The sequence below is a fragment of the Carettochelys insculpta genome, chromosome 4, assembly GCF_033958435.1.
Source record: "Carettochelys insculpta isolate YL-2023 chromosome 4, ASM3395843v1, whole genome shotgun sequence".
NCBI lineage: Eukaryota > Metazoa > Chordata > Testudines > Carettochelyidae > Carettochelys > Carettochelys insculpta.
Genome location: NC_134140.1, coordinates 121,379,813 through 121,395,932, shown reverse-complemented (window position 1 = coordinate 121,395,932; position 16,120 = coordinate 121,379,813). Strand labels below are relative to the sequence as shown.

Here is a 16,120-nt window from a genome sequence, read left to right as displayed (position 1 = left end):
GAAACCAGGGAAATTAGAGAGGCCCAGGGTTTAGCTATTCAAATTAGGAAGGCCTTGAAAGAGCATTTTGACCATGATTCCCAGTAATGTGTCTGAGCTTTCAGCCAGGCACTCTTTACTTGCTTCTGGGCCTCCGTAATGCTTCTTGAGCTTTATTTGAAGTGAGCAAATGTTCCTGCCTATAGCAACTGTATTTTAAGTGTTAGCGTCAACTAACGTGTGACACAAATAAAAAGTCAATTTTGTATCAAAAAACAAAGTTTAATAATGAGACAAAACACTCTTTTTGTCAAACTGGGGACATGAAAATGAGAATTAGCTATTGGAGCCATTACTGAGAGATTAACTCCTACTTTCACTGTGAAACCAATCCCTATTTTTGGAGTGCAAACTGCTGGCTCCACAGTCTCGACCCTTTCCCAGGACCGGGTTTAACACTTATAGGGCCAGTGCATGGCATATGCCCTGTCACAGTCCTCAGGGGAACACCTGCAGAAGCCAAAGAAGCAATTCATATTGAATTTTTTGAGTGCACTCACAGCCGTGAATCACAACTTGCACATACCTCTTTCTCACTGTTTCTTTGGTAATACGCAGGTTGGTACAAGACCCAAATATAGTGAGTTTGGTAGGGAGCAGAGGAGAATTGGGAAGAATGAACAAAGGATCTGGGTGGCTTGCAGAGGGGTTACTACAAGCACTAAGGGTGACTTCTGAACACTGTTCCCCTTTTCCACAAGCAGAGGTAATTAAACCCTGTATCTTGCTCCTGAGGGTGACTCAGGATGCAAGGGTGCATATCCTGCTTGGGTGTGTCTTCAGACTGGCTTTATATGCTGCTTGCATATGTGCTACTCTGGTCCTTGCAGAAATAATTGTGGGGTAGTATACAAAGCTTCCTACAGCAGGAAGGGGAAACAGGGCAGCTCTGCCAATTAACTTTGGGCAGAGGATTGCAGAATACCTACTGTAAAGTTTCCTAGATATTTCTCTGGAGGATTCCTGGACCATCCCAGGGTATGGAACTTTGACTCCATCAGGGAACTGATGGGAAGATTCCTTGGGGCTCTATCATGAGAGGGAAAGGAGTCCTGGAGAGATGGCTGGATTTTAAAGGTATCTTATTGAAGGCACAGGAACAAACCATTGTGAGGTGCAGTAAGAAATGCAAATAATGGCAGGTGACCAGATTGGCTTAACAATGAAACCTTTGACCTTTAAACACTAAATGGAAGCTTATAAGAAGTGGAAATGTGGACAGATGACTAGGGAAGAGTATAAATATATTGTTTGAGTGTGCAGGGCGGGTAATAGGAAAGGACAGAGCACAACTGGAATTCTACCTAGCTAAGGATGGGAAAGATAACAGAGGTTTCTATAGGTATGTTAGCAGTAAGATGATGATTAGGGAAAGTATGGAACCTTTACTGAATGAGGGAAGTAAGCTATTGACAGATGATGTGGGAAAAGCTGACGTACTCAATGCTTTCTTTTTGCCTCTGTCTTCGTAGACAAGGTCAGTTTCTGGACTCCTGAACTAGGCAGCACAGTTAGGGAAGGATGTGGGCCACCCTCAGTGGGGAGAGAACAGGTTCAGAGCTGTTTTTAAAAAAAAAGCTGGATGTACATAAATCCATGGGGACACATCTAATGCATCCAAGGGTGCTGCGGGAGTTGGATAATGTGATTGCAGAGCCTTTGGCCATTTTCTTTGAAAACCCCATGGGTTTGGGGGTAGGTCCCAGATGATGGGCGGGGGGGGGCGAAGGCAAATGTAGCGCCCATCTTTCGAAAAAGGAGAATTTGGGAGACTACACACTTGACAGCCTCACCTCAGCACCCCGAAAAATCGTGGAGGGGATACTCAAGGAATCCATGTAGAAGCACTTAGAAGAGGGGAAGGTGATATCATTTGAAAAACAAACCATTTGAAAAAACCCACATACTGCTTTTACCATGACGCAGTATTGCCTGTTGTTTGGGAAGTACTGTAATAAATAGGATGCGTATTGGGTGGAGTCTGTTTTAGTGGCAACTACAGGTTGTCGCCAGGCATCTATGTCCAGTATAAAAACCAAAGTATGTGAAAGAACCAGTTCACATGAGTTGGCAGAGTCGTATCAGCTGGCACAGGAGGAATCCTGACAAGTGACTTCCATCAATGAAAAAGATCAGTTACCCACTGGTGCAGAGGATTTAGTTAGTCTGTATTATGAAGGGTGAGGTGGTGAGGAGGGAACAGCCCTGAAAGTGTTTAGAAAAGCCAACAAAGACTAAAGGGGTTCACAGCATTTTCAAAGCAGTGGTGGGGAGCCTGTGGCCCATCTGGTTCTGTGTGTGCCTCACGAAAAAATTAGTTTACCCTTGGCCATGCACAGGGTTGCCAGATTCTCATGGTTTCTGTCGGCCTGCGTGTGTGGGTTTTTTTTTTTTTTTAAATCCTCTGGTATTACTAAAACGAACCACATGTGAAGTGAGGTGGGTGCTCACTACACACAACAATGACTGTGAGAGATGTGTGCTCCCTCTACATCCTGTCAGAGTGCTGCTATGGTTCAGTCAGCACACCCCACAAATTTTAGGTACACAAGCACAGCTAGCAAAATTTCCTTATACCATGAGACCACCTTGGTTACAACAGTTTTGTGGGCCGCTCATGCAGCCCACTTGTTAACTGAGGTTGTTCCGAAGCAGCTTGGCAAGGGTACTCCCCCATACCCATTCCAGGAGAAAACTCCACCTTTCCCAGTCCTACCATAGTGGAACTGAGAGCAGCTAACAACCACCAAGATATAGAGAAAGAAATGATCATTTAAATATTTAGGGCCTAGATTCCCAGTCGTCTCCCCCCCCACCCATCTGCCTTCCCTTGCTTCACCAAACTGGTAGATTTTAATCAGTGGTGTTTTGTTCCTAGACCAGGCAAAGAAGTCCTCTGAGGCTTCAGGTGAGCAGTCTTACTGGTAGTGCAACATGTTTGACAAATTACCCAAACACTTTAAGTTTGGACCTAATAGGGTAACTTACTCCTATCTCAGTTTCTTCTAAAATGAGTGTGCTTGGTTTATGGCATTGTCAAGTATTGACTGCATGTTTTGTTGTTCATTTCTCTTTTGTGTATCTCATATTTATTATTTTGTCCCTTCGCTGTTGTGTATTTTTGAGGTTTTTAGCCCATGTTATTGTTCCCTCTGAAGATGATTTGATGATATAGTGGATCCAACAAAGGATGGAGAGCTAGGAGTTAGATTCACTTTGGACAAGTCACTTTAATGTCAGTATCTTGTTTGTACAACTCTTAAGTCACAATACTTGTTGTGATCGTGCATGTGAATTGTATGTACGTCCGAAGAGAAGAGCCCAGGAGAAAGGGTGCACCGCATACAATTCACAGAGGAGAACTGAGACTCTGAAAGAGAGATGTTCAAACACATATCCCTTTCTCCTGGACTATTCTCATCGTGGCCTTTGGTTGTGTGGGTGGGGGTGGGTGCCCACGTGGTGTGTTTTGGTTGTGCTCACTGGTGCATATTCCTCCTTTACCACGGTGCACTATTACCTGAGAAATCCAAGTATTGCACTTGGCCAGCATCCTGGAAATAATTGAAACTAGTCTGCTCACAAACTGTTTAAATAACTTTTGCAGGTACTGTCCTTTAAAAAGGTGTTCTGTTGTAATTGCGCAAAGCATTGCACTAATGCAGTTATAAACTGTTGAGCAGGATACATTAGTTTAGTATACAGTTCCTTAAACTTCATTGCACTGCAAATCTTTTCTGACAGTAAAAATTAATACACGGCTCTAGGAGTGGGGTCTGAGTCTGCTTAAGCTTTGCTGCCCTTGGAAAATGGAGGGCAAAGCCAAAGCCCAAAGGGAAGGCTGGGGCTGTAACCTGAGCCACACTACCCAAGGTTGAATCTTGAGGGCTTCGGCTTTGGCCACTGGCCCCAGCAAATCTAATGCCAGCCTTGGCAACCCACTTTGGGATCCTGATCCACAGTTTGAGAACCTCCAATTTAGAATGTTTTAGTGGCTGTTTAAGGGTCTGAGACAGAATGGCTTTGTCTAAATAACAATTCTTAACACGTCTATATGGTGCTTTTCTTTGCTACATCCCAAAACACTTCAGTAGAAGTACCATATTTATTTTTTGAAGGGGTGTGCAAAGTGGGGGGCAGGCCCCCGGGGTGTGTGAAATGTCATGAGGGGGGCGCAGCACGATCGGCTGCTGGGTCTCAGGCTCATCAGTTAAAAATGCTGTAATATGTTACTGTTCTTATGTATGTATGTTCACATTTCTATACTGATAATAAAGATTTTACATTCTGTATACTTATTTTCTTACGCATATTAACATAACCAAAATCTCCTTCCATGTGGATTACATTAGGCAAGGTTGGGGGCCATGCTAATTGGAGGGATGAAAAGTGGGACCAGCATAAAAAGTTTGCTCAATCCTGCTCTGTCCTATGCATAGCCAGAGCAGCTCTGGCATGGTAGCTGTGATGCACTGAGTCTGTAACAAGAGAGGGGAGTGTGGAGCCCATCTGTCCTGGTTCTGCTGTCTAATGCCCTATCTGTTGGTAAGGATTAAAGGTCAGTCCATGTAGCAAGTACACAAATGTGATATGATTAGACAGGAAATATTTTTCTTTCGGTTCGCTTCCTGCTCAGAAAGCTAATCTGTGGTTGCATCACTTGTTGATTGCTTTTCATTTCTCTTCTTCCCCAGGAAGGAAGAAGCTACATGACTTGCTGAGGGGAGAGAAAATGTTATGTTGGGGATGTTGGTCTTTTGGCCAGTCTGGGATAGGTAGCAATCTCCAAGCAATCACCCCTGAGCCACAGGTGTATGAATTCATTCGTGACAGAAACATCCAGGAGGTGGCTTGTGGAGGAAACCATTGTGTTTTTTTACTGGAGACTGGAGAAGTTTACACCTGTGGCTTGAACACCAAAGGACAGCTAGGCCATCGGAGAGAAGGAAGCAAGCCAGGTACATGGATTATTCGCATACTTCAAACACCAACTGCAGTGGTGGGGCATGTGTGTGTTTGAGTCTTCATGTGAAAACTTGTGTATGAATTCTTTGGGACTCAACAAGGAAAGGAGCTGATGGGCATGCTTTATTGTATAGAATTAAGGTGTTGAATAACGTGGGTTTGGTTGCAAAGGGAGGGTGCAGCGTGATTGGCTCCCCATGGCTTCCGCTGCCTTGCCAGCCCTGTGCTTTCTCCAACACCAGCTCTGCTGCTGTCGCAAAGGGAGTGCTCCCTCTTCTCCCACACCCCTGTGCCAATCAGACTATGCAGAGGCCCTGAGTCAAGCAGCTGGGGGGCAGTCTGCGATTTCTTGTTTTGGTAAGGTACTCTACTGGGCTTGCTCCTTGATACTCTCTTGAGGTCCTCCCCCTGAGCAACCCCTTTCCTTTTGGGGCACTGCCTGGAGCTGCCCCCTGCATCCCTTCCTGAGGTCCTTCCACACATTGGGGTGGGGGGGGGCAGCTAATTGCAGGGCTGAAAAGTGGGACCCGGCCTAAAATGTGTACTACCCTCTGGGTGGTTGGAATCTGTAGCTATTCAGCAGTGGGTTGTGAAGAAGAAGAACCATGAGGTAGCCAAGCATCGCACAAAGGTAAAAGCATCATTGTGTGCATAGACCGTCTGATTCAGAAGGTTCCTGCTTCACATAAATGTGGCTTGCTTTCTCTTAGCTTTATAGAAAGGGAGGGCTGGTAGCTACAGTACACCTTTGCTGCCTTTCAGACTTTACTATGTTTGTGCAATCAACAGTCTCCTTAGTGTAGGGATTGAAATCTTGCTAAGAGCAGCTGTGGGAGCTGATTCTGCTCCCTGTGGTCGCAAGGGGAGCTTGGTCATTGATATGAGTGGGATTAGGCCTGTGGTCAGCGCAAGTGTTGTTGATAGCAGAGTTTCTTTAGATAGACTGAGAACCAGCAATCCCTGTAGGAGGGTGATGCAGGGTACAGCCCTCATCACCAGGCTGGTCCTTCCTTCTGACCATGTTGATGATTAGCTCACAGCAGATGCCCAGGTCTGAACACCAGTGCTCTGCGTTCCTGTCCGTGGCTTCTCTCAATGAGCAGAACTGTAGCATCTTTGTGACTCTAGCTAGGTCATCCTCTGGGAATCCCTCTTCTTGGGGGGGAGGTATCCACATCCAGCCACTTTCCTAGTGGTGAGCAGCAGGGATTTGGACCCTCCCACTACACTGGCCCCTAGTCCAGGGACCCCGTAACTAGCAGTGTCTTGTTGCTCTTCTGTACCTTCTTGCCAGTGCTGCTGTATTTCCTTGGGCTGCTTCCCTGGGGCCCCAGCACCAGTGTTCCCTCTAATGTTTTGTATCCATGTGTGGAAGGACTTTTAGTATGTGCACCGGTGTGGAGCTGATGTGTACCACACGGCAAAAGTCATTCTGCACATGGATTTTTTTTGAGGTGGGGTTGGAGCTGAAGGGTTGGGGTGTGCGAAGGGGCTCAGGGTCGGGAAGGCTGAGAGCTCCAGCTGAACGTGCAGGCTCTGGGGTAGGCCTAAGGATGAAGGTTTAGGCTGCAGTCTGCCGTGGGGGTGGGGGGCGGGGGAGAGAGAGAGAGAGAGAGAGCGAGCGCCCTCTCTCACCACAGCAGCTAAGGCTGGGTGAAAAGTTCTGCTCCGTGGCTAGAGCCACGCAAGCAGGTACAGCTGGGGGAGAGGCACCTGTCCCACAGTTGGAGCAGATCGGGGCTAGGCTGGCATGGGGGTGTGTCGGGCGGGGTGGGAACAGCAGTGGCTGTTCCCCAGTCTTGGCAGCTATGGTGCTGGTGGGCAGAGGCACCTCTTCCCAGCCACAGCAGCTTTAGGATTTAGGGAGAGGCTTCTCTACCCACCACAGTCCTGAGCCCCTCCATGAGGCTTAATAGGTAGTGTGTGGGGCTTAACTGAAGGCCCTGTAGTTTTTTTAGAGGGAACTTAGCCCAGTATCTTCTTTGCCCTCACCTCAGAGCCCTCAGCAGTTCAGTCCCGGCTGTCAGCCAGGAGCTCCTTCTTGCTTCCCCAACTCCTGCCAGTAATGGCTCTTTCCAAGATGCTTAGCTCTTGCAGCCCTTCAGTGGCACAGTCCTTACTCTCTGGGCTCGGTGGGAGCAACTGATGCTGTTCCTCCTGGCAGTTCCCTTTTATCTGGGACTGATGGCTGGGGAATGGTTGCTCTCCACCCTGCATCCCTGCTTGGCTGTGCTTCACGCAAGAACTCCCCTCTGTTGCTGCTTGTGGGGCTCAGGGCATGATTAATCTCTATTAGGCACCCACCCTACCGGATTCTCAGAAGGATCTCTGCTGCAGTCTGTCCCTGTCCGTCTGCTACTGGAACAAGGTAGTTTTCCTCCTCCTTTGCTCCTCATTCTGAGTTAGCCAGCAGAGTCTGCGTGTATAAACTTCAGAATCTCAGTCCCTTCCCTCCCTGTGTCTACAAGGAGGACTCGATCCCTTTGTTTTTTTGTTCTTTCTGGTATTTGTAGCAGTAACATCTCAGTTTGCTTGAAGCTGCTTTTAGTCTTTCTCACTCCAGTGTGTGCCAAAGAGCAGGATATCTTGGCTGTGACTTTTACTGAAACAGAATATTAAATGTTTACCCGTTCACCATCAAATGAGCACTTCTCACCCAGCCATCCCCAGTCGATGTCTACCCCATGTGATAGAGGTACGAGTTCCCTGCTCATGTACTCCAACTCACCCTAGCTCTGGTTACTTAGTGTCAGGGTAAATTGCCCATCTGCAGGAGCTTGGGTAGCAGCCACAGAGTTATAATTCAGCTGTATCAAATATAAACCCACTTGAAACTGATGGAGTTGGGTATGCCTCTCCTGCTGCTATCTGTGGTACCACGGCTATGCTGCTATTGATACTCATGCTAACACAAGTATGTGAATCAAAGCCATGGCTCCTAATGCAGTTGCAGCCTGAGATGTGAAATTCATCATCTGTTTCCGTTTGTTAGCTTGTGTACAGTGTGACTAGTACAGGGGTTGGCAACCAAAAGAGCAAGAAGAGCTATGTTTTAAAATTCCGTAACAAAGTCAGTAATTGAAGAGCCGCAATGCATGTGAATGCTGGATGGTCGTTAATAAATAGCATGAAACCATACTTTTTGTAACCCTTATTTTAAGAACAGCGCACACAGTGATTTGTAATGCAGTACATGTTTGCTGCAGGACGTTCACCATTTATTGAAACTGACTTTTTTTTTTAAACTTTCAATTATCGCATCAGGAACCACAAAGAAGTCCTTAAAGCTCTGCAGGTTGCAGACCCCTGGACTAGAATATGGATAGTGAAAACCTCCATGCTTCAGTGGGATGCAGTGATTGAAATGCTAGAGACCTTCTTTCTTCATGGCATTTTCACCCTACTTTTAAAATTTGTACAGTAAGGTTATGTATTATTAATCAGACAATACGAACAAATGGGCATGCATTCTAGCTCTGACTTGTATCTGAACATATTGATGATTCTCCTGCCCACTGTGTACACTTTTGAAGCTGTTAGCCGACAAGGTTTTAAATGTTTGACCAGCTTAAAGGGGAAGAAAACTACAATCACCTGTATAAAAAACAAACAAAAAAAAACAAAGCAGTCCTGTAGCATGCTGCAGACTAACAATATTGTTTTGTGAAGATACAGACTCTTTAAGGTGCTACAGGACTGCACTCTTTCTTCTGTGAAGAAATTTAATACAGCTGCTTCTCTGAAACTAAAATCATCTGTTGTGATAAATTCAGAAAATAAGGAAACATTCAAACGTTTTAAAAAACAAACAGGAGAAAAGAGTGAAATTGCATATTATGCACTGAAAATGGTATGGTCCAATTATTAAATGTATAAGTGAATAGTTTTGCGTCTCCAACAGTAAGCTGTTTGTTCAAATGAAAAGTTTTATTTGGGGATTAGAGATCTATTGTTTACTTAAACTCAGAGGTTGCATTATGTTTTGAGTTCTGTGTTAGTTCCACAGCAAGCCACACTGAATTCCATTCATCATTGTAGTAGTCTGCTGAATGCTTTATCCCTCCGTCCTTCTGTCCACCAAAGTAAATCCCTATATTTAATTCAGAAAATAAATTCATCTGTTACGATGACAAATTCTTGGCAAAAAAAGAAAATAAACAGAAAACAAAGGGCCCTGCCCATTTTGTAAGAGGGGGAGTGGCCCCCATTTAAAAAAAAAAAAGACTTAGAAATTATTGTGAACCCTTGTCTAATTGCAGTTCCTTTGATCCTACAATTTATTTTTCAATTTATTTCTGGGGAATGGGGGTTTCAAAAGTGCCTAAAATTCACTAAGGAGCAGAAATAGATTTGACTTTCAGTGGAACTTGTACTCCTGAGTACACTCTTGAAAACCGCACTAGAATCAGAAATTAAAATGTAAAACAGACATTTGTGTCATTTAGTACACACATGGGTCTTTTTTTCCTTGACTGGATACAAATATTTCTTCCCACAAATCTTATTGATTAGTTACATTGATGTTGCACATGAGGGCACCTTGATCTTACTTGGGGCTTTAGTGCACTGTGCAAAGGTATTAAATGGAGATATAACAAGGGATAGACCATACAGAAGAATTTTCAATCTAAAGACACAAGATAGTCAAGAGTGGGAAGGAAATGGAGACATAAAGAGGTCAAATGAGTTGCCCTAATTCTCACACACACTAGATCTGTGTGCAATGGGAAAAGACTCTCTGGTGTCCTGAAACCCGTTATGGTGCTCTGTCCAGTAGCTCTTGCTGTTTTCCGTAAAGATTTTGTCAAAGCTTCGGTGTGGGATTGGGAGAATGGGGTAGGAACTCTTGGACTGATCCCATGTCTACCTCTCCAACATGGCCAGTAAGCCGTTGAAACAACTGCAGACTGTCTCAAAGATTTAGTTGCTTTTTAAAATGTTACTAAACCACATCCCATCAGAGAACATTTCTCTATGGGTCACACCTGTCTGGGGTTTATTATTAGCTACATGAAAGACAACTAGGGACACTTAAGAGCACGGTACTCAAAAAGAAAGGAAAACATCTTTCTGTCTAAAAATTCCAGTTCTTTTAAATGTATACAAGAGTCTGAATGGTAAGAGCAAAGTTTTGAGTATGAGCTTTCGTGAGCACAGACTCACTTCATCAGATGCTGGTCTTGGAAATCTGCAGGGCCAGGTATAAATAAGCCAGAGCAAGGGTGAGGATAACAAGGTTAGCTCAGTCTGCAAGGGTGAGACTTACTACCAGCAGTTGATCTGGAGGTGTGAACACCAAGGGAGGGGAAGCTGCTTCTGTATTTAGCCAGCCATTTGCAGTCTTTGTTTAAGCCAGAGCTGAGGGCATCGAATTTGCAGATGAATTGTAGCTCAGAAATTTCTCTTTGGAGTCTGGTCCTGAAATTTCTTTGCGGTAGGATAGCTACTTTTAAGTCTGCTACTGTGTGGCCTGGGAGATTGAAGTGCTCTCCTATGGGTTTTTGTATATTGCCATTTCTGATGTCTGATTTGTGTGCGTTTATTCTTTTACGTAGAGACCATCCAGTTTGTCCGATGTATATAGCAGAGGGGCATTGCTGGCACATGATGGCATAAATTATATTGGTAGATGTGCAGCTGAATGAACCCACGATGGTGTGGCTGATCTGGTTAGATCCTGTAATGGTGTTGCTGGTGTACATATGTGGGCAGAGCTGGCAATGAGGTTTGTTGCATGGATGGGTCCCGGAGTTAGAGTGACTGTGGTGTGGTGTATAGTTGCTGGTTAGGATTTGCTTCAGGTTGGCAGGTTGTCTGCTGCCAATTTTAATTCTGGTTTAGGCTACCAGTGCCTGATGGGATAGAAACATTGTTGTGAGTAGTTCTGGGTACATGTTGTCAGTTTACCATGGTGCAGTTTTCTCTTCCCTGCTTGAAAGCAATGACAAATAATTGTTTTGTGCCCCTTATTTGCATAGTTATGCATGCAGTTGCCATAGCACAGCAGGCATGGACCCTGTTCAGTTCACTGCTGTGTCAAGCATTGCAAACATCTTGCACATTATGCTGTGGTTTGTTCAGAGCCTAACCAGGAGCGTCTGGAGTGAGGAAGTACGGGATGAGGCCATGTTCACAGATGTACAGGAATCCATTGAATGATGCAATTGGCATATGCTGGCAGCCGTCAGGCATGCTGATGGTGGAATGCCGATTCTGGTACTGGAAAACAAACGCAGGCTGTTGGAGCCACATAGGTGTACTATTATGGGATGATGAAAGTGGTTGCAAAACTTTTGCATGCAAAAGGCCACAGCCGTGGAAGTTTGCAAATTGCTATCTCTTACCTTGAAGCACAGCAATCCTATGATGAGACCTACTTTGATATTTGAGAGGCGAGCGGCAATAGATCTGTGGAAGCTTGCAACACCAGACTGTTACTGATCAGTCGGCAATCAATTTGGAGTGAGTAAATCTACAGTGGGGGCTGCTGTGAGCCAAGTAGCCAGAGCAATAGATACCCTTCTGCTAGGAATGATTAGAGAGGTAACCCTATTAGTCTGCATCCTAACAGAACAAAAGAACAGTCATGTCACACTGTAAAGACTGACAAAGCAATGTATTAGGTGATGAGCTTTTGTGGGGCAGACCCACTTCTTGAGATCTGGAGATAGTGCTGTACTGGAAACATCTCCAGATCTCAAGAAGTGGGTCTGCCCCACAAAAGCTCATCACCTAATACATTGCTTTGTCAGTCTTTAAAGTGTGACATGACTGGTTTTTTTTTTTCTTCTGCTAGGAAGGATAGTCACTGAGGAATGTGCAGTACATAGTGGGTGGCTTTGCTGCGATGAGGTTCCCTAACTGGTGGGGTGATCAATGATGTGCATATCCCTATATTGGCAGCAGACCTCCTTGTCAAAGAGTACATAAACCACAGTGGCTACTTCTCAGTAGTGTTGCAGGTGCACTTGTGGATCACAAGGGGTGTTTGGCTGATACCAGTATGGGATGGTGGAGAAAGGTTGTGGGCATCTGTAGGAACTCCCTCTAGCTGCAAGATGGAGCTTTCTCCAAAAGTGGAAAATTAACATTTGAGATGTTGAAGGTCCTAGTGATATCCTTGGAGACCCAGCCTACTCCTTGCTGCTTTAGCTCGTCAAGCTGTATGCAGGCAGCCTGCACAACTGTAAGGTGTGTTTCACCTGGCAGAGCAGATACTAAATGGTGGTAGAATGTGCCTTTGAACATGTAAAGGGTCACTGGCATAGTTTATGGACTGGATTAGACTTCAGCAAAAGCAACATTCCCATTGTTGCTTGCTGTAGGATATTTGAAAGTAAGGGGAAAAAGTTTTTGGTGAGGGGTGAGGCAGATCACTTAGCAGCTAATCAAAAGCAGCCAGACACCAGGGCAATAAGGAGAGCACCTGTGCACATCAGACAACCAGCTTCTTGAATGACCCACATAGTGATGTGATTGATAGTTATGTATGTTGCTCTTATCAAACTGCCCCCCTGTACTGTGTGTAGACCAACATGACCTGCCCCCCTGCAGTTGACACAATGTTCCTGTTGTTCTGAAATCATGCATTTTTATTTAGGGAACACACACAGGAAAGGAATTGTGGGAATAAGGTCTGGTAATGGAGGCAGGGAAGCACAAGGACACGTGGCTTATTACAATTCCCTTGTGTAGCATTTGGCTCTGGGAGCTGAGTGAAAGGCTTCCCAGGGCTTTCCATCACATTCTAGGATGTCTGGGAGAGGAGGCTATGGAACTTGGTGAGGAAGGCACGTGGTTTACCATAGGGTGCAGGGGACTCAGTGCTCCAGCGGCTTTTCCTGCACCTCTACCAGGTGCCTCATCAACCCTTTGCTCCCTCAAGAGCTTTGGCTTCTCCTGCAGCATTTTACTTTCATATTCCTTGCATGCTTTCCATTCCTTCTGTTTAGTGAGGTCAACCTGTAAGGACGTCACCGCCATGCATTGAGATGAGCCCTATCAGTGTGGGCAGATTGCATGAGGATTGCTTTCTGATGTGTGGTAGCTTAAGTGGTAGAGGAGTGGGGGTAGCAGGTAACAGCGTGATTGTAAAAGCTAATCATCTGTAAAGCCTATCCTTTGCCCTTCCCCCGGCATTCCAGCTGGAACAATGTTCTAAATTCCAGTACGGAGCTGTGCCTGGGAATCTCATTGCTCATTATGGCTCATCTGTTGATCATAATCCTGCTAACAGAGGAGTACTTGAATGGAAAGGCTGTGTGGTGCAGATGCATGATCCACTGCTTAACCTTTTGTGGGTGGATGAGGAGTTAGCGGTGCCAGCGCTACTTTGCTTCTTTCTGACTGTGGGAAGAGAGCTAATGGGGATGTTGCACTCACTGGAAGCAGCCCAGGAAGGAGTGACAGATGGGGAAGCAATGCTTTGGGGCAGAGTAGGGGGTTTGGGGACAGTACAGAGTGGATGACTAGTGGGCTAAGTAGGAGAGCCGCTTGGCAGGATGGCAGTAGTAGAAATGGGTGAGTTGCTGGTTTGCAGCTGTGCTTCCATTCTCCAGTTTCCTTTCTTGTTTGCAGAAAGACTAATTGAAATAGGAAGAAGACAGTGAAGTTGGTTTCAACCCCAGTTACCAGTGGCTGTGGTGCTCCTGCCCAGGGGGCCTGCCTAAAGAGGCTTTTCATGAGGCAGCTAACAGGAATTTGGAAGATTATTCCAGAGCTGCAATAGTGCACTTCCTTAGGTGTCTAGCAGATCTGGTCTTTGCTTTCCAGGTATGTATCTGCCACATCATTAAGCCCACTGCTATTGCCAATGCAGTGCAAAGAAGAACTCCAGAGTGCACAGGGAATAATGCACAGTCCCACTATACATTGTCAGTGCTGCACCTCTGTCAAGCAGAAACACACCTGTTCTTTTAGGAGTCCGTTCTTCAGGAGCCGTTCCTGCCTGGACAGCTGTAAAAATCAGAGGATGCTCCTACTTTGTGGTCTTTTCCTGCATGACCTGTCTGGGCTAGGGAAACCCAAGGAGAGCAGCTCAGAACATTATGGGAGACTGTAAACTTCAATAACCAGAGACTGCAACTGGAAAAATATGTAAGTGGTTGGAAATCTTTCTCCTGCAACCACAAAAGTTAAGCTCCCTTCAAGAAAAAGTCCAACTCCTTTTGCACAGTCAGGCCAGGTGCAGGTCTCATTCACAAACACTCTTACTTGGAGCTACCTTTGTGTAAAACATGCCCGTACTGTACTAATTTATGGGGTAAGTATGGATGAAAGTAAATCCAACTGATATCTTTACTTGGGTGTCATTTGTCCACTTTGCCCTAGTTTCTCCCCCCTCCAAGTGTAGAAATGCCTTTTAAAGTTCATTTTGATTGTCTAGCAAGAGAATATGTAAAATAGGGCTTTGAGTTGTGGGTTTTTTTTTTTTTGTTTTTTTTTTTAAAACTCTTAGCTGAGGGAGCAATAGGACAGATTCTTTAAAGTTACAGGAAACTTGTAATCCACCTAGCACTTTCTTGTTCCTGCTTCTCTTGGGAAAACATTAAATGTCCCAGAGGCCTGCTAATTACACCACCGACAACTGTAACCTCATTTTGTAATTCTTCAGTTCCATTCCAGCCACGGACAAAACACTTTTCTCATTAAGTTAATCAGTTGAACTTGCTCCAGCTGCTTGCTTCAAACCAAGGTCTCTTTTTGGCAACCAAGAAGCTCAGACTAGGGCTATGTCTACACTAGGGAAAGTAAGTTGATTACAGATACACAATTCTAGCTGTGGGAAACGTCAGTTCCGCCTACACAAATCTGCAATCATCTTATCTGGACATCCTCACTGAAGAAGGTTGACAGAAGAGTTTCTTCCATCCATCTCCTTTACTCCTCATGTCTCCCTGCATCAGGGAATGTGTTCTAGCAAGATCAGTCTCTTCATCAGGTCCAAATGATGATGTTGGATTGCAGGCTAATGAGAGAGAGTGGGATTGTTGGGAAATGAAATAGTTTGTTCTTCTACCAATTTATTAGATATTGGGTCAGAAAGAGAAGTTTAATGGAATACATAGTGTGCTCCCAAAATGAGTTAGTTTATATTATGTTAATGTTCAGTGATCCCAGTCAAGATTGGTGGCCCTTTTGTTCCAAGTGCTGCACAGTCACAGAGAGAGTTCTGTTGCAAAGACCATGCAGTCTAAAAGCCTTCACTCGCAGTGCCGTTTAGAAGAACAAATGCCATGTTTCGTTTCTTTGGGAGGACAACAAGAGCCTTGTTTCTCTAGGATGGGGTTGGGAAAGACGATAAGGGATGAAGAAAGTGAAGAAACTGATAGAATGGACTAAAACATGCTTGGATTAAAATTAATCTGAATCCTCTCTCCCGGTTTTAGGCTAGTAAGTCCATTTCCATTTAATCAGCCAAGGAGAGGATTATTAGTTTGTCCTAAAGTTGTGTTGGTATTTACAGTAGCATTAACATGAATGTTGCTTTATGAATGTTAGGAATAAACTGATGAGCTGCAGATACTTATAGATAAGACATTGACAGAGAGCTGATCAGGTGATGTGGGTAGTGTAGACAAACCAGGGAGAGAAATTCGTGGGAGTCTTTCCTCTTGAACTGTTTTATTACCTGCTCCAGTCTTACAGGAGCCAGTTCAGCAGAGTGTCTAAGTATGTTTTAATACTGTTGACTTCAATAAAGCTTAGTGTGTGTACTTGTATGCATTGCTTCTGACTTGCTCATAAAGGTCTCATTACTGCAGCTTTTGGAAGCCATTGGTAAAGAGATAGGTGGGATGCCTGCTGAGAGTTTGTATTAATACATCAACCCCTTCTTCTCTGGAGATTTGTGATCTGTTGTTGACACTTTTTGACTTTTTTCGAAATGCTGGCTAGTGATTGGTACGGGCCACATAGTGCTTTTCATCTGAAACCCGTTGAGGTCAGTGGAAAGAACCCATAAGTTTCAGTGGCCATTGGATCATACCTTATAGGAACTAAGTGGTGTTAGATTATATTGCAACATAATACCATATTATTATAACTCATTGTGCAATAGCATAGGGAGTAGCTATTGTGGCAATTAATGGGGATCTCCCTTAATCAAGCGGAGTAA

At 44.8% G+C, this 16,120-nt stretch overlaps 1 protein-coding gene across 11 annotated transcripts in view; it reads left to right on the top strand.

The window, feature by feature from the left end:
* The window catches only part of HERC3 (HECT and RLD domain containing E3 ubiquitin protein ligase 3), a 104,074-nt gene that overhangs the window by 11,814 nt on the left and 76,140 nt on the right, over positions 1-16,120 (top strand). For 9 of the 11 annotated variants that reach the window (XM_074993609.1, XM_074993607.1, XM_074993608.1 and 6 more), the window contains exon 2: positions 4,734-4,997. In XM_074993609.1, the coding sequence (XP_074849710.1) occupies positions 4,772-4,997 (226 nt within the window). In that variant the 5' untranslated portion in view covers positions 4,734-4,771. Of the gene's footprint in view, positions 1-125; positions 3,275-4,733; positions 4,998-16,120 lie in introns of those variants that run through there. The other 2 variants (XM_074993606.1, XM_074993605.1) reach the window with 2 other exon arrangements.